General features: G+C 40.9%; 1 protein-coding gene across 6 annotated transcripts in view; it reads left to right on the forward strand.

Annotated features, from left to right (window-relative positions):
• TLL2 (tolloid like 2) overlaps positions 1-24049 on the forward strand; it is a 274253-nt gene that overhangs the window by 176342 nt on the left and 73862 nt on the right. For 3 of the 6 annotated variants that reach the window (XM_056530360.1, XM_056530358.1, XM_056530359.1), the window contains exon 3: positions 23121-23224. The exons of 1 other annotated variant lie outside the window; for it this stretch is intronic. In XM_056530360.1, coding sequence (XP_056386335.1) covers positions 23199-23224 — 26 coding nt within the window. In that variant the 5' untranslated portion in view covers positions 23121-23198. The remainder of the gene's footprint in view (positions 1-23120; positions 23225-24049) is intronic. 2 more of the 6 variants (XM_056530355.1, XM_056530361.1) reach the window with 1 other exon arrangement.

Raw genomic sequence — 24049 nt, forward strand, 5'->3', positions numbered from 1 at the left:
AGGTCTTTGTTACTACCTCTATCTCTGTTCTCCCCCCTCCCCTTTTCATAGACTTATGTGGGCAGCATAAAATGGATCCCTCAGTAAGTCACTCTCTCAAGATGAACTTTTAGCAGCCATCAGTCATAGGTTTTGGATCAGGAGGAAGGGAATGAGTAGGGAGGCATTTTTCGCTATGACAATATATTAAAGAATATTATGTGCTTTTTTATTAAATATTTGTGCATAGTCTAAGTGTGGTTACCATTTAAATAACCCTTTCCCAATGTAGCTTCCCATGTCAGCTTGGTTTGCCCCTGCTCTCTTTGTGTTGGAACCTAATAGAAAGACATTGGTGTCTGTAGCATTCAGAAAGTTTGTCTAGAAAATAAGTGCACTGCCAACCATAACTGGAAGCAGTACCTCATATCCATGTTAAATAAGGTCGGTGTCATCAGTATTCGATTGTAAGGGAAAATATTTTTGAATAAAAAAATTTAAAATGCTGAAATTCTACAAGGTATAAATATTGTAAAGTTATCAATAACAGGCAGTGGCTGCCAAGGCTAAAATTCATGGGATGCATCAGAAAAGGCATAGAGGCCTGTGACAGGAACATAGTTTTGCTTCTGTATAAGTCACTTTTTTTCTGGCCACATATAGCGTATTGTGTCAAATCCAATTGTCACTTGTATATAAGGCTCCTTTCACACTGAGCATTCATCCCTTATTAAACTTCAGTTTTCTGTGAAAACGGATGTATAATAACGGATGAAATAACGGGTGCTCATGGATGTATAACATCCCTCATGTATGGCCGTAACACCTCTGCCTACAGACTCCCACAGCCAGGACTACTACCATCATGGAACAGACTTCTTTCCATGATTGGAGTAGTAATTCCCTGGCTGCGGGAGTCTGCAGACAGCTGGGGAGAGGCTACATTAGTGTTTGTACTACTACCCCCATCATGGAACAGAGTCTGTTCCATGATGGGGGTTGTAGTACAGGGACTGAAGGATTGATCCCACAGGGTTTCACTTCTGACACACGATGTGATCAGAAGTTATTAAGCAGGGGAGCGGGCGGCAAGCTCCGCAACCCTGCAATGTATATTGTGTTTTAACTTTCATTTTTAAATCCTGCGCGGGAGCCCTGAATGGCCGGTACTGAGGAGCCAATCGGGGCTCTCGGCAGGAGATTTTTAAAATGAACATTGTGAGTTGCAGGGGGCCATATGTATATTAAAAGCGCTTTGGGAAGCAAGATATATAGCACTGCAGGGGGATGCAGACATATAGCCTATATATCTAGCCCCCCAGCGCATTCATATATGCCCCCTGCAGCACATATATATTTCTATATCCCTCCCCCCCCTCCCCCCGCCGGCGCATTAATAAATGTATACCCCATACCGGCGCATGTATAATGTGCCCTTGCGGCGCAGCCATCTATATACATATGTCACCGCTGCACTATGAATGAAAAGCATTCTAGCAGCATCGGCCGGCTCGATGATACTGATAGAAATACTTTTCATTCATAGCGCAGCGCCGGCATATGTATATAGAAGCGCTGTGGGTGGCAGATAATGCAATATGTCTGCACCCCCCAGCACTATGAATGAAAAGTATTTCTATCAGCAGCATCGGTCCGGCCGATGCTCCTGCTGGAATGCTTTTCATTCATAGCGCAGCGATGACATATGTATATATATATATATATGGTTGCGCCGCAAGGGCACATTATACATGCGCTACGGGGGGTATATATTTATTAATGCGCCGTTGGGGGGTATATATTAATGCGCTGCAGGGGGCATATTATAAATGTGATGGGGGGCTAGAGATAGCGCGCGCATATATATATATATATATATATATATATACGCGCTATGTGTCTGCCCCCCCCCTGCAGTGCTATATATCTTGCCCCCCACAGCGCTTTTAATATAGATATTGCCCCCTGTTACTCACAATGTTAATTTTTAAATCTCCCGCTGAGAGCCCCGATTGGCTCCTCAGTACCGGCCATTCAGGGCTCCCGCTGGGGATTTAAAAATGAAAGTTAAAACACACTATAAATCGCAGGGGACCGGACCATGCCGCCCGCTCCCCTGCTTAATAACTTCTGATCGCATCCGGTCTCAGAAGTGAAACCCAGTGCGATCAATCCCTCAGCCCCTGTACTGCAACCCCCATCATGGAACACTCTCTGTTCCATGATGGGGGTAGTAGTGCAAACACTAATGTAGCCTCCCCAGCTGTCTGCAGACTACCGCAGCCAGGGAATTACTACTCCCATCATGGAAAAAGTATGTTCCATGATGGGAGTAGTAGTCGTCCCTCAGCACTGCAGGAGTCTGCTGATTCTGAGCATGCTCAGAAGTAATAACGGATATTATAAACCAGGTGCAAACGGATGACATAAAGGCTCGTCCGTTTGCCATAGACTTCATATTAAAATAACAGCCGTTAATTTACCCGTTTCTTGTGACGGTCGAAACATTAGTGCATGTCCCGTTATTTCTCCCGTCACAACTAATGGCAGTCATTCATGACTGGCTATAGCGGTTCATAACGGGTAATAAAAAAATCCCATAGACTTGAATGGGGTTGTTTAACGGCAATTTAACATGGGTTTTCTGATGGACATTTGTAACGGATGAATTTTTATAGTGTGAAAGCAGCCGAAGGCTGGGTTCACACCACATTTTGTGTATACGGCTGGGAGAAGGGGGGCGGGGCTTAATCGCTGCGCCCGCACTCAGCCGTATTCGGGAACCGTATTTAATGCATGTCTATGAGCTGACCGGAGTGAACCGCAGCCTCCGGTCAGCTTCGTTTTCGGCCGTATGCGGTTTCCCGACCGTAGGCAAAAATGTGGTTGACCACGTTTTTGCCTGCGGTCGGGAAACCGCATACGGCCGAAAACTAAGCCGACTGGAGGCTGCGGTTCACTCCGGTCGGCTCATAGACATGCATTAAATACAGTTCCCAAATACGGCTGAGAGGGTGCCGCGATTAAGCCCCCCTCTTCCCAGCCGTATACGGGAACCGTAGTTACAAAACGTGGTGTGAACCCAGCCTAAGAATTACATGGCCGAACTAGAGATGGTTCAGAGGAGGGCAAAAAAGATGATTAATGGTATGGGAGGATTACACTACCAAGACAGGTTATCAATCTTGGGGTTATTTAGTTTGGAGAAAATACGTCTTAGGCGCAATCTGATTACAATATACAAATATATTAATGGACAGTACAGAGATCTTTCTAGTGATATTTTTAAACATAGGCCGGTAGTAATGACAAGATGACATTCACTATGTCTAGTACTACTGCATCTTTATGAGTAAAAAAAAATGTATCTAATATAAACTTGCATTTGAAGATATGGGAATATTAGAAATGTAATGATTGTTAATCATTTGCATCTATTGTTCCAATTATGTGCTTAACACTACAATATACATGATATTATTTTAGATACAGATAAACCTATTGAATTTTGCGCATTATAAATCAAGCCGATTGAACTTGTTGTAAATGAATTACTCAGTCAATTAAAAATGTTTTGCATGTATCAAACTGTGACATAAAATGAACTGAGGGATTGAATTGCAAATTACCCCGTAGTGCACATTGCAAGCCTGACCTTTGTGCTATTGTCTTAACAAGCAGAAAAGATCTTTTCAGGCCTGCAGTTACATTCTTTCCCAGGGACCAGATTAAACTCTTTGGCTGGCAAACAGTTAGGAAGAGACACTTTGCAATTAATACATGTTTTTTTGTTTATTTCTTTAATTAACATTGTAACTAAATTTGAGCTTACTGTCCACCAATAGAGATTTATCGAAGCCTATGTATAGGGAAATTGGAACAGTTGCCAATAGCAACAAATCAGCATGCACCTTAAAAAAAAAAAAACCTTAAGTTGAAAAAGGACTGTTTTCTTAAGGGGTTAAGGACTGAGCCCTTTTTCGCAATTCTGACCACCGTCGCTTAATAATGCGAAAATGCTTTTACCGAAGATTCTGATTCTGAGATTGTTTTTTGGTGACATATTCTCCTTTATTTTATTGGTAAATTTTCGGCGTTACTTGCATCCTTTTTTGGTGAAAAATCCCCAAATGTCATGAAAATTTTGAAAATGTATAATTTTTCTTACTTTGAAGCTCTCTACTTGTAAGGAAAATGGATATCCCCAATATATTTTATTTTTATTCACAAATACAATATGTTGGCATCATAATGGACATATTTTTGCTTTTTGAAAAAATTAGAGGGCATCAAAGTAGAGCAGCAATTTTCAAAAAATTCATGAAAATTGCTAAATCTGAAGGGACAGATGTTACAGAACTACAACTCCCAGCATGCCTGGGCAGTCCAGGCATGCTGAGAGTTGTAGTTTGGCAACATCTGGAGGGTTACCGTTTGGGCACCTTTGGCTGTCTGAGCATGCTGGGAGTTGCAGTTTGGCCTTCCTAGTGGTTGCCACAGTAAAGATCACTTTACTTTCACTTTCAAAGTAGAGCAGTAGAAAAATGTCATGAAAATTGCTAAATCTGAAGGGTTTAGATGTTACAGAACTACAACTCCCAGCATTCCCCCCCCCCCACACACACACCGTAGTTTCCCTACCTGAGCCAGGATCCAGCAGTCTCCAGCGAAGATAGGGGGTCCCCAGGCATCTTTTCCTCCAGGTACCGACCTCCATCTTCTGTCCATGTTCCCCTCGCCATCCAGGGGTGGGCAGAATGGGGGGTTGCCATGGCAACCCACTGTCCTGCTCTGCCATTGGTCAGAATCAATTCTGACCAATGGCAGGGGATAGGAGGAGATCGCAGCACTGCAACCTCACTCCTAGCCCTCAGGATGATCGGGGCTGTCCCTGACAGCTCCGAGCATCGCTATTTTCCGGGTGATCGGGTCACCAGAGACCCGATCAGCCCGGAATAGCAGAAAATCACATATCTGAATTGACATGCGATTTTCTGTGATCGCCGACATGGGGGGTCTCAGGACCCCCCTGGGCGATGTGCCGGGATGCCTGCTGAATGATTTCAGCAGGCATTCCGGTCCAGTCCCCAACAGGCTAGCGGCAGGGACCGGAATTCCCACTGGTGTATGCATACGCCCCACGTCCTGAACAGGTTAAAAAAAAAAAGTAGCAATCTGGTTGGGTATTTTGGACAACTTCTTCCCCCTTCCTCTGCATGTTTTGACAAATCTCCCCAATTGTTTTATTATTTAGCACATAATTGTATATTTTGCTTTTACGGCCTAACTGCATAACCTTACATTTATTGACTTTAAACTTAATTTGCCATGTCTGTGCCCAAGCCTCCAGCTTTCCCAGAGCCCTCTGTAATATTATGTTATCCTCCTGTGTGGTGATCACCTTACACAGTTTAATGTCATCTGCAAATATTGAAATTCTACTTTGTAATCCCTTTACAAGGTCAGTAATAAACATATTAGAAAAAAAAAGTGGATCCAGTACTGACCCAACCCGAGTTAGTTTAATTATCTACTCTCTTCTTCTTATTACTTAGCCAGTTACTAACCATTTACATATATATATTGCCTAGTCCCAGAAGGCAAACAGGGAATTGCCCAGGGCCTCAGCTGCTATGATTCCAGTGGATGGAGTATAGGAGCACACAGGCAGCAGATGACTGCAGGATATACGGTAAGAGGGTGTCATATAAGAGAGTGTTGTTGCAGCCATTCCTTCTAGCAGAGGTTAAAGGGGTATTCCAGGAAAAAACTTTTTGATATGCATCAACTGGCTCCAGAAAGTTGAACAGATTTGTAAATTACTTCTATTAAAAAATCTTAATCCTTTCAGTACTTATGAGCTTCTGAAGTTAAGGTTGTTCTTTTCTGTCTAAATCCTGTCTGATGACAGCTGTCTCGGGAAACGCCCAATTTAGAAGAGGTTTGCTATGGGGATTTGCTTCTAAACTGGGCGTTTCCCTAGACAGGTGTCATCAGAGAGGATTTAGACAGAAAAGAACAACCTTAACTTCAGAAGCTCATAAGTACTGAAAGGATTAAGATTTTTTTATAGAAGTAATTTACAAATCTGTTTAACTTTCTGGAGCCAGTTGATATATATATATATATATAAAAAAAAAGTTTTTTCCTGGAATACCCCTTTAACTTCATATAGTGGCTCATAGGTCCTAATAATTAAAATAGTGATTGTGGCTCCCACAATGTAGGAGAAAAAGGTGAGACTTGGTTGGCGCATGCTGGATGGAAGTGGTGTAAATAACAATAACCCAGTAGTGGACACAAAATAATAAACAATATTGGCTTTATTTGCCTTTAAAAGGGACAATGCGTTTCAAGGGGACATCTTCCTCAGGTCCTTTAAGGATCCTTATTATTGATCGTTGCATAGTGTGCTTTATTTTATTTTATTTATTATAGTAAGGCTGGGTTCACACTACGTTTTCTCCCATACGGGAGCGCATACGGCAGGGGGGAGCTAAAACCTCGCGCTCCCGTATGCCTTCGTATGCGCTCCCGTATGTCATTCATTTCAATGAGCCGGCTGGAGTGAAACGTTCGGTCCGGTCGGCTCATTTTTGCGCCGTATGCGCTTTTACAACCGGACCTAAAACTGTGGTCAACCACGGTTTGAGGTCCGGTCGTAAAAGCGCATACGGCGCAAAAATGAGCCGACCGAACGTTTCACTCCGGCCGGCTCATTGAAATGAATGACATACGGGAGCGCATATGGGAGCGCAAGGTTTTAGCTCCCCCCTGCCGTATGCGCTCCCGTATGGGAGAAAACGTAGTGTGAACCCACCCTAAAAGTGTGGAGATGATATTTAGCCACTATGCTAAGCAGACGAATATTTAACATGAAGCAAAAGGATTGCATTGGGGACAGTACTCTTGGAAAAATGGCAGTTGCAAGAGAATGGACCTGGGGAGCATTCTACTTTATTTCCCCTGCAGCCCGAACCAGATAAACTATGGAATATTTCAGCATGTAGGCCCCCATTTTAATTTTGCCCATGGTCACACTCTAAAATTGACAGTGACCTACATTCCCTTTTTAACATATGTCATGGCATGGCAGACAGGAGTATGTAGTGTATTGTGCTGTGATCATCTAGCACAATACACCCATAGGAAAATGGGAGGAAGTGCATAATCTGATGAAGAGTCCAATTAGGACTAGAAACGTGTTATATGTGGTTTTAAAATAGAGCCAAGTTTCTATATAGATCTTCTGCATTGGAGTATTACATGGGAGAAGCGCCAGACTATATTTTCTTACACTCATGATGGGTGATTGATTTTTCCTTTTTTTATTTTTTATTTTTTTTTTAAACTTCTCTGGGTGGATCAAAGGCAGGTGACCCTGCTTAAGTTTGGAAGCTAATACTGGTATTGTGCCAAAAGTACCAGTATTAGTACTGATAAGCGCAGAACCTCTTGCTTGTTCTTACCAGTATAATAGAATGTCACACTAGGGATGATATCATGAATTCTACACTATTTTTCATTGTAACATAGATACCAGTCATTTGCATATAGCCCAAGTGCCATTTAATAATTAAATTTTTTATTTTTTGTATATTTAATAATGCTGTTCTATCTTCTAGATGATGCTGGAAGATACTAAACTGTCAAGTCCTGGGACAGGTTGTGTAAGGGACCTGACAGGTTCTTTTTAATGGGGTATTCCAGTTTTTTTTTTTTTTTTTACTTTGCTACAAGGGCTTTAAAGTTAGTGTAGTTCATAGTATAGTGTCTGTACCTGTGTATGACGGTGGTCTCACAAGTCTTCTGATTTTCACCCCCATATTTATTTTTAACAGCATACAAAATTACTCAGGTCTTGGGTTTTCCCAGGTTTCAGTTCATTGAGACTTGACATCACTAGTCAGGTTATTACAGGGAGCCTGTCTGCTTCAATGGGTGGAGTGGCCGCTGAGTTTAGAGAAATCATTTTGCTGGAGGCACCCTGGTTAGAAAACACAGGACCTTTGAATGGAATGCAACTCATTTGTGTTTCAATGGGTGGGGTGGCTGATGTAGGGGGAGGGAAGAAAGTGACCTCACACTTACAAGCATGGGACTATGGGATGTGTAGTTTGAGAATGAAAGCCAATAAGAAAACACAGTTCACAAAAAGATAGCCACAGCATTATGGTAATCTCACAACATGGCCATTTAGCCCCAAGATAAGCACAGATGGTTTCTAAGCATGTCAATCACTGTCTGGCAGGTACATACTAAAATCACCTTATGGTGGCTAACCCCTTTAATGACCCAATGATTAGTATTCAGCTTCATTTTAAAAAGCTAGAAAATCACTGTATGTTGGTTAAAGAAGCCTTCCAGGTTTTTTATGCAGCACCATCTGTTTTATGCCGACACCGCTGCATCCATACGTTTCATTGCTATAACTGGATCATATGATCACCAACCTGACCCACAGAAATGCAGTATTTAATGTGTCGGGGGGGGGGGGGGGATGTTCTTTTCTGGGTCAGCTAACTTCCTGTGAACTACAGGATGACATCATCACCATGGGTTCAGGATATTCATGGAAATGTAGGCAGCGTTAGGAAATCATTTTAGGAAAGGAATTGCAATTAGTATTGCTGAAAACCCATGCTTTTCACATTAGCTAAAACTGGTAAGCACAAGGCATACACAAAAACCTCAGCATTATTATCTAATAATGGCTTACGTGGCACAAAAAAAACAAAAATAAAGAAAAACAAATCAGAAGTACTTTAATGTAGGGATCAACCGATATTGATTTTTTAGAGCAGATACCGATAACCTGTGAACTTTCAGGCCAATAGCCGATAACTTATACCGATATTCCGTGCACTTTAATCCCACCCCAAATATCCTTGGTAAAATGAGGGTGCGTGTATGTGTGCGGGTATACCCTGATAAACTGTTTCTGGCCCCACAGAAGCCGCTGCAGATCAATGATTTAAAGCGGGTGCTTTAAATTAATGAACTGCAGCGGCTTTTGCAGGGCCAGTGACCGCCACAGCCGCCGCCTGCTTCTCTCCAAGTCCTGTCCTGACTCCAACCACCGCCGCTGCCCGATTGCCTCCCCCTGCCTATCCTCTGGCTAGAGGCCACCGTTTCCGTGGACCGTGGACCCCGGGAATAGGTAATTATAAAACCGGGGATGGGGGAGGCAATGGGGCAGCTGGTGGCAGTCTCAAGCCAGAGGATAGGCAGGGGGAGGCAATCGGGCAGCGGCGGTGGTTGGACTCAGGACCCCAGGACAGGCAGGTGGAGAGAAGCGGGCGGCGGTCTCTGGCCCCACAAAAGCCGCTGCAGTTCATTGATTTTTAAACACCTGCAAGGTAGTAGCCGATACGATAACTTAGAAAATCGTGAATATCGACCGATAATATCGACCAAACCGATAATCGGTCGATCCCTACTTTAATGTGTATATTTGTGTGTCCATATCTTAAATACTTATCTTAGGTACTGTCAGATATTAAAACTTTTTATATGTTGTACAGCTTTGCAAAAAAGTTATCCAAACACTGTACCTCCAACTATTCCAAAGCTAAAATCCCAGCATTACATCACTGCCTAGGGATGGCATGCATGAATGACCTAGGAACAGATAGAAAATGTATGCATAAACAACTACTGTACTTTAACCACTAAACTTTTGCACTAATTTAGGAATATGTAAGTTATACACTCGCCATATTGTCTTTGATGGTAGAGTACAGGCAATCTCCAAATAATCATGTGTGTGTACAGCTTAAAACCAGGGAGAAAATGATTACGGAGCATGGCTGCCAGGCTCACTCTGAAAGCAGTGAGTCAGCAGAGAGAATTCAACAGAGTGAGGGAGAAAGAGTCATGCACAGTGCAGGCAAGAAAAGAACATACCCCCTCCCTCTGAGAAGATGAAAAAGACAGTGAGCAGTTTTAATATGCAATTTTTTTTTTTTTGTAAAATATGGGTGAAAGAGACTTAAAAATTATATGTTGATGATTAGGAATAGGATTAGGTACAGAGTAACCTATAACTGTTTTTTTTTTATTCTGGGATCTGACAGGTACACTTTGTCATGTCAGCACCCAGCAAAAAGTCAGATTATAAAAGAACATAGAAGAAGACATGGTAAGGCTTGGCAACCTTAAAGAATGGCAACTCTGCAGAACTCTTTAACCACATTACTTACAAATGTTTCTAAAATCCTAAAAAAAATTGCCAAACTTAGTCTGAAGTAAGGCAGTTGAAGAACATCTCCTCTAAAAGACTGGGAAAGCTACAGTGATGGCATGGACAGGTGTCTATCATTGTACTGCACACTCTCCAGCCCAGCTTCTCCCCTTACTTCATCACAGGAGGCATGTGGATGTGACTGCAGTCAAAATGTTTACTAATAGAAATTTGCATGTCCAAACTGTGCGCTGCCGATGAGCAGTACATGAGTTCGAGCCTGTGCTTCCCTAAAGTAGTATTGTCCTCATTACATGATGATTTTCCAACCTGTAAGAACATCTTTCACAATATTGTCATTTCAGAAGTCCTTGTTATGTTGTCCTACGTGAGCAGAAACTTCCATTTGTGAGATTTGGCTAAAGCAGGTTTTGTATGTTCAGTGTTACCTTCCAAGTGATGGTGCTTGCTCCCCTTCCAGCACCCCCCACTGCTCCCCATGATGTCCTCATACACTCCTAGAATGTTGCAGCAGATTGCTGGCCTCAGCAGTCATGTGTGCTTGCCATGGAGTTTAGTGACTCGCTGCAGCTTCCTTTCTAAATGTATGGGGAAGTCATTAGGGCTCCGCCACAGGGAACTCTGTAGAGGCAGTGGCATTTAACTGAGAGCGAGCAGCAGGGAGAGTATATATCTTTTATTTTATTTCTCCTCCAGTTTCCTTGGTATGTCTTCTATGTATATCACCACAGTGCATGATACACTGCTCTGTACTGTTCTACAATGTCCTTCATGCTTCTGTTTTATAGGGTGTCATATAGAGCTATAGGGGAGCAGTTGTCAGGGACAAATGAAATTAGAGATGGAGCCCGCAGAGGACACTTGTTAAAAATGCCATTAAAAAGTTAATTATTGGGGAGAAATAGTGTAACTTGTTATGTCTATAACGTGTGTTAATATGTTAAGAACCATTTAATAGTCAAATGTTACAACCCCTGTCAAGAATACTGTAATCACCACAAATTTAACAGTTGAACATCCTGGCTGCATGAAACATCACTCATACAAATGTGAACACAATAATTTTTATCACATATGTTCTTTCAGATCAAGCAGAAGGGAAAAAAATATGGAATTATTCAATACTTGGAAGAACAATTATAGAACCATTAACAGAAAATCCCACTTAGTACTTTGTTTTTCTTTTTGGGCTTTCCTTAATTCTGTAAGACCTGAGTGAGAAACAATATGCTACATCAAGCTAAAGGGCAGTGACACATTAGCTTTGCAGGTTGGAGCCTTGTCATGGAGTGTTTTTTTTTAATTACATTTACACCAAAAATTATATTTAAAATTAACATCCTGTCTGCTAACTGTTATTGACATCCCTTTCCTTGAGACAACCGTTAGCACTCTTTAACGCCATCAATCCCAAATTAATTTTGGGATGAGAAAATTGCCCAAAATTTCTATGTACTCATGTACATTGACGGTTTATGTTGACAGGTTTAATTAGAACCATGTGAAAAAACAATAGACTAAAACTTGACATTTATTGGATCTCAGATAAAAAGGATGCCCATTACGAGGGCTACCATCGTATAAACTACAACACTCTCTAACTATAGTCTCCTCATCATTTCACCGTCATATTGGATAGCATACAGGACCCACATATCTAGGTGACATCCTATATTCTTTAGGACACTTGATTTACTGATATCTACTATACAGAATAACATCTAATTAAATTATTTTTTTTTGTTTTATCAGTGTGTATTATCCTCTATCAATAGATTTGTTTGCTATTCCTACTGTAATATACACAATTCTTACTTAAGAGGTTAAATACAGTCCGCCTGTATGGTGTAGACCCCTTACCGTATCTGTGTTTACATTGGCAGACTCTTCCTCGTTGTTTATGTTTTGATTGGGAGCTTTATGAGCTGAGGTCCAATAAATGTAAAGTTTTAGTCCTATTGTTGGTTTTTCACAATATTGTTGGTAGACTACTAGTTATATCATTTTTAGCTTTTTTAATTAGAACCATACCCGACCTCTGTCTTCCCCCCCCCCCCCACTTAATCTCAATAATGGGGACCTGCTTCTCCCATCAGAATAAAGTGGTGGTATGTACACATGACTGCAACTTTGTAAAATCTGTATGGTATCTGCTGGCGATGGCAGATTTTTTTTTTGTCAGTTCCTTAGAGAATGAATGAAGCAGCAGACCTGTGCGCATGCCCACTCCATTCTGACGGGAGACTTGGGTCCGGGTTATTTAGATGAAGGGGGATCCCAGGGGTCAGACCTCTGCATTAGACATTTATAGCAGATAACATGTAATGATGGGAGAATTATGAGGGAAGGAGAGGGAAGCTTGATAAGTGGAAAAGGCATTTTGCTCGAAGATGTATTACATTTATGTAACTTTTTTAACTGATATGTACATTGAGGCATCATGTGCAGAACATCTCCAGTTGGAAATGTATATCCTATAGGTCAGAGAAGGCAAACTAAATGAAATGATGATGCCTCGGCTGCTGCTGAAATTTTAATGTTACAAACTGTTTGTTATACATTGGCACCAATGAAATGTGTTTCTCTGCTGTTTTTTACATATACAGAATACTTGAATTATGACAAATAAATATAGACTGACCTCTAGAATTGTTTAATCTTTACACACACACACAAAATTATCAAAATATACATCTATACAATTCCATACAAAAAACAACTAAATTGGACATAATACATAAGACAAGACATACACAATAGGAAACACAGTAGGATAGAGGTTTTTTCCCCTGGCTGTTAAGTTACATAGTTAGTATGGTTGAAAAAAGACATACGTCCATCTATTTCAACCAGGGAATTGAAGGGAAGGGTATAAGGGGAAGGGATGTTGTTTTATAATTCTGCATAAGCATTAATGTTATTTTGTTTCAGGAATGTATCTAACCCTGTTTTAAAGCTATTAATTGTTCCTGCTGTGACCAGTTCCTGAGGTGGACTGTTCCATAAATTCACAGTTCTTATCGTAAAGAAGGCGTGTCGCCCCTTTAGACTAAACCTTTTCTTCTCCAGACCGAGGGAGTGCCCCCTCATCCTTTGGGGGGTTTAACCTGGAACAGTTTTTCCCCATATTTTTTGTATGGGCCATTTATATACTTATATACGTTTATCATCTCCCCCCTTAAACGTCTCTTCTCAAGACTAAACAATTGTAACTCCTTTAATCGTTCCTCGTAGCTAAAATGTTCCATGCCCCATATTAGTTTAGTCGCACGTCTCTGCACCCTTTCCAGCTCCGCAGTGTCCCTTTTATGGACAGGCGACCAAAACTGAACAGCATATTCCAGGTGAGGCCGTACCAATGCTTTATAAAGGGGGAGTATTATGTCCCTGTCCCTTGAGTCCATGCCTCTTTTGATACATGACAATATTCTGCTGGCTTTGGAAGCAGCAGCCTGACATTGCATGCTATTCTGAAGTCTGTGATCTACAAGTACACTCAGATCCTTCTCTACCATTGACTCTGCCAGTTTAATCCCCCCTAAGACATATGACGCATGCATGTTATTTGTACCCAGATGCATAACTTTACATTTATCCACATTAAACCTCATTTGCCAAGTGGATGCCCAGACACTTAGTCTATCCAAGTCATCTTGTAACTTATGCACATCCTCTAGACTGTACTGTGCTACGAAGCTTGGTGTCATCTGCAAAGATAGAAACAGAGCTGTTAATACCATCCTCTATATCATTGATAAATAAATTGAACAACAGCGGGCCCAGTACTGAACCTTGGGGTACACCACTAATTACCGGGGACCAATCAGAGTACGAATCATTGACCACCACTCTCTGGGTACGATTCATGAGCCAGTGTTCAATCCAGTTACAAACTAAAGTTTCCAAGCCCAAAGACCTTAACTTACCTGTCAGACGACTGAGGGACAGTATCAAATGCTTTAGCAAAATCCAGAAACACTATATCCACAGCCATTCCTCTGTCAAGGCTTCTACTCACATCTTCATGAAAGCAAATTAGATTGGTTTTACAACTTCTATCCTTAGTAAACCCATGCTGGTTATCACTTATAATACTATTATCCCCTATGTATTCCTGTATGTAATCCCTTATAAGTCCTTCAAACAATTTACCCACAATGCACGTTAAACTTACCGGTCTATAATTGCCTGGCGAAGACCTAGAGCCCTTCTTGAAGATTGGTACCACGTTCGCCTTGCGCCAGTCCCTTGGCACAATACCAGAGAATCTCTAAATATCATGAACAGGGGTACAGATATTACTGAACTTACCTCTCTAAGAACTCTTGGGTGTAGTCCATCCGGTCCTGGAGATTTGCTTACATTTACTTTACTTAACTTACCTTGTACCATTTCTACATTAAGCCAGTTCAGTACATTACATGATGTGTTACCAGCACTGACCTGTCCAATGTCAGCTCCTCCTTCTTCCATAGTATATACAGAACTAAAGAACCCATTCAGTAGCTCTGCCATCTCTTGATCGCCCGTGACAACCTCCCCATTATCATTATTAAGGGGTCCTACATGCTTTGTCCTTGTTTTTTTTGTATTTATATATCTAAAAAAATATTTAGGATTAGTTTTGCTTTCTTTGGCCACCTGTCTCTCATTTTGAATTTGTGCTGTTTTTATTACATTTTTACAGATTTTATTAAGCTCCTTGAACTGTTTAAATGTTATAGCTGACCGATCAGATTTGTATTTTTTGAAGGCTATTTTTTTGGTTGTTTATTGCTCTTTTAACATCATTTGTCAGCCATGTAGGATTTGGTTTTAATAGTTTATATTTGTTCCCCTTTGGTATATATTTAGCTGTATAGTTATTTAGAGTTGATTTAAACATTTCCCATTTACCTTCCGTATCAGTATTTGAGAACACCTCCCCCCAGTCTGTTACAGTACAGACCAAAAGTTTGGACACACCTTCTCATTCAGAGTTTTCTTTATTTTCATGACTATGGAAATTGTAGATTCACATTGAAGGCATCAAAACTATGAATTAACACATGTGGAATTATATACATAACGAAAAAGTGTGAAACAACTGAAAATATGTCATATTCTAGGTTCTTCAAAGTAGCCACCTTTTGCTTTGATTACTGCTTTGCACACTCTTGGCATTCTCTTGTTGAGATTCAAGAGGTAGTCGCCTGAAATGGTTTTCACTTCACAGGTGTGTTCGTGTGGAGGAGGAGGGGTCTTGGTGTGGGGGTGCTTTGCTGGTTACACTGTTGGGGATTTATTCAAAATTGAAGGCATACTTAACCAGCATGGCTACCACAGCATCTTGCAGGGGCATGCTATTCCATCCGGTTTGCGTTTAGTTGGACCATCATTTATTTTTCAACAGAACAATGACCCCAAACACACATCCAGGCTGTGTAAGGGCTATTTGACCAAGAAGGAGAGTGATGGGGTGCTGCGCCAGATGACCTGGCCTCCACAGTCACCGGACCTGAATCCAATCGAGATGGTTTGGGGTGAGCTGGACCCCAGAATGAAGGCAAAAAGGGCCAACAAGTGCTAAGCATCTCTGGGAACTCCTTCAAGACTATTGGAAGACCATTTCAGGTGGCTACCTCTTGAAGCTCATCAAGAGAATGTCAAGAGTGTGCAAAGCAGTAATCAAAGCAAAAGGTGGCTAGAACCTAGAATATGACATATTTTCACACTTTTTTTATGTATATAATTCCACATGTGTTAATTCATAATTTCGATGCCTTCAGTGTGAATCTACAATTTTCATAATCATGAAAATAATGAAAACTCTGAATGAGAAGGAGTGTCAAAACTTTTGGTCTGTACTGTGTATAATACTTGCCTGGTCTAGCCAATCCAGCACTGCTCCAGAATTCCTAAACAAAGACCACTTTGTCCATATTTTAGTAAAGTCCTCCATTAAGTAATTATCACTAGCTCTAAGTTCCTCCATTCTCTGGAGGTCATCAACGGCCTCCAGCCACATAATCCGGGTTAGTGGTGTATTTGATTTTCAAAATCTTGCTATAATTTGCCTAACTGCTATAATAAAGAAACTTAATAAATCTCCTTTTACATTTTTATATGGCCAACAGTTTGGCGAGCTAGTCGGTTAACCTTTATTAACTTTTTCTGGAGTTAAATACCATTATCATTATCTTCATTATCTTAGCTTAACTCTTGTATTTTAGCAGATATAGACATTTTATTTGTGAGAATGTGTGCCTTCCTCCATTCATCTGCCTGAATAGATATACCCAGGTCCTTTACCCATTTCTTCTCTAAGGGGTGTATATAACCTTCATAGCTTTCTCTTTGACATATCATAGATTTTTGACAGAAGATGTTTAGGCATTTCAGTCAAAGTACACAACTCCTCAAGAGATGTCAAGGGGGAGTATAATACATTCCCCTTATTTAAGGAGTTAATACAACTTCTCAACTGAAAGTAATGCACCCTTTAACAAATATATCATCCATTATCAGATCATTAAAAGATTTCAGACCCCCAATACTCATAATATATTTTATCCTAAGTTCTTGAGCTTGTTTTTTTAATACATGTCGGTTCACTGATATCTTTATTCTCTAATAATGGCATTAAAGGACCTGGTATAGTGACAGGTTTATATTTATTCAAGAGACTTCTCCAAGCTTCATATATAGTTTCAAATATTACTGATATTTTTGTTTTATCTAAATTAAGTTTTAAATTATCTAACCAAAACACCCTCATGCAAGCGTGGGGCAAAAAAGTGTTTAGTCAGCCACCAATTGTGCAAGTTCTCACACTTAAAAACATGAGGGAGGCCTGTAATTTTCATCATACGTGTATATCTCAACTATGAGACACAGAAGGAGAAAAAATTTATGATTGGCCCATTCCAATCACATCTCTTCTAGAGCAGTGATTTTATTTTTTTATTTTTTTTTGCTATGGGGTTGAGATCAGGAGACTGGCTAGGCCACTCCAGGACCTTCTTACGAAGCCACTCCTTCGTTGCGCTGGTGGTGTGTTTGGGATCATTTACATGCTGAAAGACCCAGCCATGCTTCATCTTCAATGCCCTTGCTTATGGAAGGAGGTTTTCACTCAAAATCTCTCAATACATGGCCCCATTCGTGCTTTCCTTTACACGGATCAGTCGTCCTGATTCCTTTGCTGAAAAACAGCCCCAAAGCATGATGTTTCCACCCCTATGCTTCACAGTAGGTATGGTGTTCTTTGGATGCAACTCGGCATTCTTTCTCCTCCAAACACAATAGTTGAGTTTTTACCAAAAAAAGTTCTACTTTGTTTTCATCTGACCATATTACATTCTCCCACTCCTCTTCTGGATCATCCAAATGCTCTCTAGCAAACTTCAGAGGGGCCCGGACATGTACTGGCTCAAGCAGGGGGACACATCTGGTACTGCATGATTTCAGTCCCTGGCAGCATAGTGTGTTACTGATGGAAGCCTTTGTTAATTTGGTTACAGCTCTCTGCAGGTTATTCACTAGGTCCCCTCCGTGTGGTTCTTTCGTCTTGGCCATCGTGGAGTTTGGAGTGTGACTGTTTGAGGTTGTGGAAAGGGGTCTTTTATACTGATAACAAGTTCAAACAGGTGCCATTAATACGAGTGGAGGAGACTCTTAAGAAGTTACAGGTCTGTGAGAGCCTAAAATCTTGCTTGTTTGGAGGTGACCAAATACTTATTTTACCGAGGAATTTACCAATTAATTCATTAGAAATCCTACAATGTGATTTCCTGTATTCCCCCCCCCCCCCCCCCCCCAATTTGGTCTCTCTTAGTTGAGGTTTACCTATGATGAAAATTACATGCCTCTCTCCTCTTAAGTGGGAGAACTTGAACAATTGGTGGCTGACTAAATACTTCCCCCCCCCCCCCCCCCGGCTGTATGTAGCATTTCTACCCATAATTTCCCTGAGTTGTGATTCTTTAGTTCCACCACACATTTGCTAATTGATGCCACATAATATATATATATATATATATATATATATATATATATATATATATACACATATACATGTCAGGAACTCCCAGGCATCCTTTCTCTTTAGGTTTTGTTGAGATGAGAATTTTAGACTAGCCTTCTTGCCATTCCATATACATTTATTTATAATTTTATTAATTTTTTTTGAGGAAAGATTGAGGCAACATTACTAAAGTGGTCTGAAAAAAAATATATATATATATATGTGTGTGTGTGTGTATATATATAAGCAAAAAGAAAAATAGCCAGCACAACAACCTAATACACGGGTGCACACTGCTGTGGCAGATCCAGAGTATACAAAAAAGGAGATTGCAGCAGCACACGTTGGTCAAAAAATTGAGGCTCTTAGCGCACTTTTTTGATCAAAAACGTGTCCCCCATCCACCACGGGGAGGTGGCCTCATTTAGGATGGGACCCTAACACACATTCTGAGCCTAACACTCAGATACCAACTCACCTCTGCTGGGCATATAGCCTCTGCCTGGGTGACATGCTGGATCCATATACAATTTAAAACACCACACAGCAGTGTGCTCCCGTGTATTAGGTTGTTGTGCTGGCTATTTTTCTTTTTGCTTGTATTTACTACACAGGGGGAATGGCACCCTCTTTAGCTGTGCACCCCTCCCCCTTTCTCCCAGGTGGTGGTTTAAATTGTACCGTATATACTCGAGTATAAGCCGAGTTTTTCAGCACGATTTTTCGTGCTGAAAACACCCCCCTCGGCTTATACTCGAGTGAACTCTCCACCCGCAGTGGTCTTCAACCTGCGGACCTCCAGAGGTTTCAAAACTACAACTCCCAGCAAGCCCGGGCAGCCATCGGCTGTCCGGGCTTGCTGGGAGTTGTAGTTTTGAAACCTCCGGAGGTCCGCAGGTTGAAGACCACTGCGGCCTTCGACATCATCCAGCCCCCTCTCACCCCCCTTTAGTTCTGTACAGTACTCACCTCCACTCGGCGCTGGTCCGGTGCCGCAGGACTATCCGGAGAGGAGGTGGTCCGGTGGGATAGTGGTTCCGGGCTGCTATCTTCACCGGGGAGGCCTCTTCTAAGCGCTTCGGGCCCGGCCCCAGAATAGTCACGTTGCCTTGACAACAACGCAGAGGTACGTTCATTGCCAACGTACTTCTGCGTCATTGTCAAGGCAACGCCTCTATTCCGGGCCGGAAGCGCGGAGAAGAGACGCCCCCAGTGAAGATAGCAGCCCGGAACCACTATGCCACCGGACCACCTCCTCACCGGACAGTCCTGCAGGACCGGACCAGCGCCGAGCGGAGGTGAGTACTGTACAGAACTAAAGGGGACGAGAGGGGGCTGGATGATGTCGAAGGCCGCAGTGGTCTTCAACCTGCGGACCTCCGGAGGTTTCAAAACTACAACTCCCAGCAAGCCCGGACAGGCGATGGCTGCTGGGCTTGCTGGGAGTTGTAGTTTTGAAACCTCTGGAGGTCCGCAGGTTGAAGACCACTGAGGGCGGATGATGATGAGGGGGGGGGGGGTGTGGGATGATGAAGGGGGGGTGTGTGGGATGATTACAAGGGGATGATGAAGGGGGGGGTGTGGGATGATTACAAGGGGATGATGAAGGGGGTGGGGATGATGACAAGGGGATGATGAAGGGGGTGTGTGGGATGAGGACAGGTGATGATGAGGGTCTGGATGATGACAGGCGGTGATGATGATGAGGATGTTAATGACGGGGGTCTGGATGATGACAGGGGGGGATGATGTATTTGCCACCCTAGGCTTATACTCGAGTCAATAACTTTTCCTGGGATTTTGGGTTGAAATTAAGGGTCTCGGCTTATACTCGGGTCGGCTTATACTCGAGTATATACGGTATATGGATCCAGCATGTCACCCAGTCAGAGGCTATATGCCCAGCAGAGGTGAGTTGGTATCTGAGTGTTAGGCTCAGAAGGTGTGTTAGGCTCCCATCCTAAATGAGGCCACCTCCCCGTGGTGGATGGGGGACACGTTTTTGATCAAAAAAAGTGCGCTAAGAGACTCAATTTTTTGACCAATGTGTGCTGCTGCAATCTTCTTTTTTGTATATATATATATATATATATATATATATATATATATATATATATATAATAAACGGGGGAGGACATCCATTTTTCACATTTATTCTTCCGAACCATGATAATGGAAAGCGAGTCCATTTATCCAGATCTTTCTCTATTTGGTTTATCATGGGTATATAGTTCAAAATCTATAGTTTAAGTCTGAAGGAATTAATACTCCCAGATGACTGATATGAGATTATGTCCATTTAAATGCATAATTACATTCCAGCTGTTCTTTATCTTGTAAAATATTTAAATTAAATATTTTTGGATTTCTGTATATTTACTTTAAAATTTCTTAATTTACTGAATATTGTAAATTCATGGAGAACAGAAGGAAGGCTCGTCTCAGGTGATGTGACAAATATTAATAAATCATCTGCAAATATAGCTAATTTATGTTTACACTGGCCAATCTAAATCCCCGGGATTAACTCATTAGATCTGATAGCATTTGCTAAAGATTCCATTACCAGAATATATAAGTATGGGGATAAGGGACAACCTTGTCTGGTTCAGTTTTTGATGGGGAAAACTGTCTGAAAGAACTCTGTTTACTCTAACCCTAGCGCTTGGCTCCTTATGTAGGGCCATAATCCAGTTTTTTATTCTCATCCCCATCCCCATTTCCACAAGTGTCTCCTCCAGGAAACCCCAATCTACCCTATCGAAAGATTTTCTTCTGCATCTACTGTTAGTAGGCATGTTGGGGTCCCCCGGAGGAGAGACTATGAAATCAGGGCAGTTGTTCTTTCCACGTTATCCCTGTCTTCCCGACCCGGTAAGAATCCAACTTGTTCTTTATTTATCAACCTTGTGACAATGTTTTGTATTTGATTTGCAATAATTTTAGAAAAAAATTTCATATCTAATATTGATTAAAGCAATTGGACGATAATTTCCACATAATTTCCACAGTGTGAAGTGATTTCCAATTTTAGGTATCCCTACAATATGTGTCTGTAAGGACTGTGGTGTGAATAGACATGTAGGGGAGATACTTATATACCTTTGTCATAAACAACAACAGAATCTGGCTAAATTGAAGAAAAAAAGAGACTCCTCCCAATTTTTAATTGCTTTATTACTGTTTCAAATTCTGTTTGTGTAAAATCCTTTTCTATTTCCGCTTTTTCCTCTAAAGAAATTTTTGTAAAATTTTTATTCCTCAAATAAACTACTTTCTCTTGCGTAGATGCCTGTTGTTCCCCTCCAAATAAATTATAAAGGTCTATATAGTAGTTCTAAAACTCTCCCACTATCTCTGATGGGCCATCTACCATTGAGCCCGACTCATTTTGTATGGCAATGATTTGCTTTTGTTCTGTACAGGGATGCAGCACACTAGTTACCGTATGGCCACATTTGTTGTCATATTCAAACCCTCTCTGCCTAACTCTGCCTAATTCTGTCTCTTATATATAATGAGCGTTGATCCAAATGTAACAATATCTCCCTTGTCAAATTTTAGATTTCTGCTTTCAATTGGTCATTAGGACTCACTTTAATTATCCTCCTTTTCCATTAGGCTATCTAATAGGGATGTCAATTTTTCAGTACTCTCCTTTATCCTACTACCATGCAAGATAAAAAAAATCCCCCTTAATACACATTTAAGTGCCTTCCATTTTATTGGGAGAGGGGTTAGATCTTTTTCATGTATTTCAATAAATTCAGAAACTACGTTGTTAATTTCCATGATACGTTTATCATCCCTTAACAAATTATCATTTAAACGCCATGAGTATGTTTTAACCTTATTGCCATCATTTTCTAGTTTCGCGCATATAGGGGCATGATCTGACCAAATTGGAATATCAATCGAACACTTAGGGCTCATATCTAGTAATTCTTGGGTTACAAAAATATAGTCTAACTTCACATAACTATTATGTGATACCGAATAATGACTAGTTTCTAGTTGTTTGATGCACTATTCTCCATAAATCTACAAGGTTCAGTGATGCCAATTCTCATTTGATAATTTTCCGAGATGATATAGATGATGTTTACCTGTTGATGAGTAGGGTAGAGATGAGCGAACTTACAGTAAATTCGATTCGTTGCGAACTTCTCAGCTCGGCAGTTGATGACTTATCCTGCGTAAATTAGTTCAGCCTTCAGGTGCTCCGGTGGGCTGGAAAAGGTGGATACATTCCTAGGAAAGAGTCTCCTAGGACTGTATCCACCTTTTCCAGCCCACCGGAGCACCTGAAAGCAGAACTAATTTATGCAGGAAAAGTCATCAACTGCCGAGCCGAGAAGTTTGTGACGAATCGAATTTACTGTAAGTTTGCTCATCTCTAGTCTAGGGTTAGGGTTCAAGGGTATGTTGAAATCTCCACCCATTTTTATCTTCGTACCTGATGCATAGTTTCCCAAGTCTTTCAATACTCCGGAACCAAACTGCACCTGTCCTGTATTTGGAAAATATGCATTTGCCAAAACTAAACATGTACGTTCTATCTTCACTTTAATGAAGTATCTTCCTTCTGGATCTATTTTCTTTCCTAATATATTGTATTGAAGTGATTTGTGTAATGCAATTGATACCCCTTCTTTGGCAAAAGGATGTGGGGCATGGAAGCAATTGGGATAACTACTATTATTACATTTAGGGACTTGTGTGACCTTAAAACAAAAGGAAATGTATATCCTATGGGTCAGAGAAGGCAAACTAAATGAAATGATACCTCGGCTGCTGCTGAAATTTTAATGATGCAACATATTTGTCATACATTGGCACCAATGAAAAGTGCTTCTCTGCAGTTTTTTTTACATATACAGAATACTTGAATTAAGACTAAAGTTTTCTTTTTTTTTTTTTTTTGTCTTCTAGATGACCTGCTTGACAATTTTACCTCAAGTTTGAATGCCACACCATCAAATCTAACATCCCAGGCAGTTATAAAGGGTAATGTGGTACCCTGCCCAGACCTTTGGGTATCTTTTTACTTACTTTTTTTTGTAAATAAACTCTTTAATTTTGTTTTATATTGTTTTAATGTATAACTCCATTTATTCTGTGTGAAACATGTTAAAGCAATCACAGTGTATGTTGCCATGCAATAAAAATTTTACTTTATGAAGAATGCATCAAAAAATGTAAAATACATTCTGGGATTGATGAAAGTGGTAGTTTAGCTACAGCTGGAGGCACCCTATTTGGGAAAAGACTGACAGAAAGGGTCTGTTCACGTTATACTTTTTAACATGCCTTTTTTAAAACAAAGGAATGCTAAAAAAGTACAGTGTGAACAGACCCATACTTACCAACCTTTGTTCCAGACTGCGATCTTCTGTAGCTCTGTCACCAGTGACATCATCACTAGAGGTGAGGCTACAGAGGAAAAGGCATAGCAAGAACGAGGGTTGTTAAGATATTCCTCACTGTACAGTATAGCCATCTATAGATAACTAGTTAACTCTTCTCATGCTGGGCCGGTGCATAGCCCTCCAAGGGGTTATAATAAAGCAGCGATCTGTATAGATCACTGGATTACTGTATGGTAACCAAAGAGTTAACCCCTTAAGGACGCAGCCCATTTTGACCTTAAGGACGCAGCCGTTTTTTTGCAAATCTGACCTCTGTCAATTTAAGCCTTAATAACTCTTGGATGCTTTAACTTATGAATTTGATTCCAAGATAGTTTTTTCGTGACATATTCTACTTTGTTAGTGGCAAATTTTCGGCAATACTTCAAATTTTTCATGAAATTTTGGAATTTGGAACATTTTTCATTTTTGCTTGTAAGGAATATGGACATA

This window comes from Hyla sarda, chromosome 7 (genome assembly GCF_029499605.1).
Source record: "Hyla sarda isolate aHylSar1 chromosome 7, aHylSar1.hap1, whole genome shotgun sequence".
Lineage (NCBI taxonomy): Eukaryota > Metazoa > Chordata > Amphibia > Anura > Hylidae > Hyla > Hyla sarda.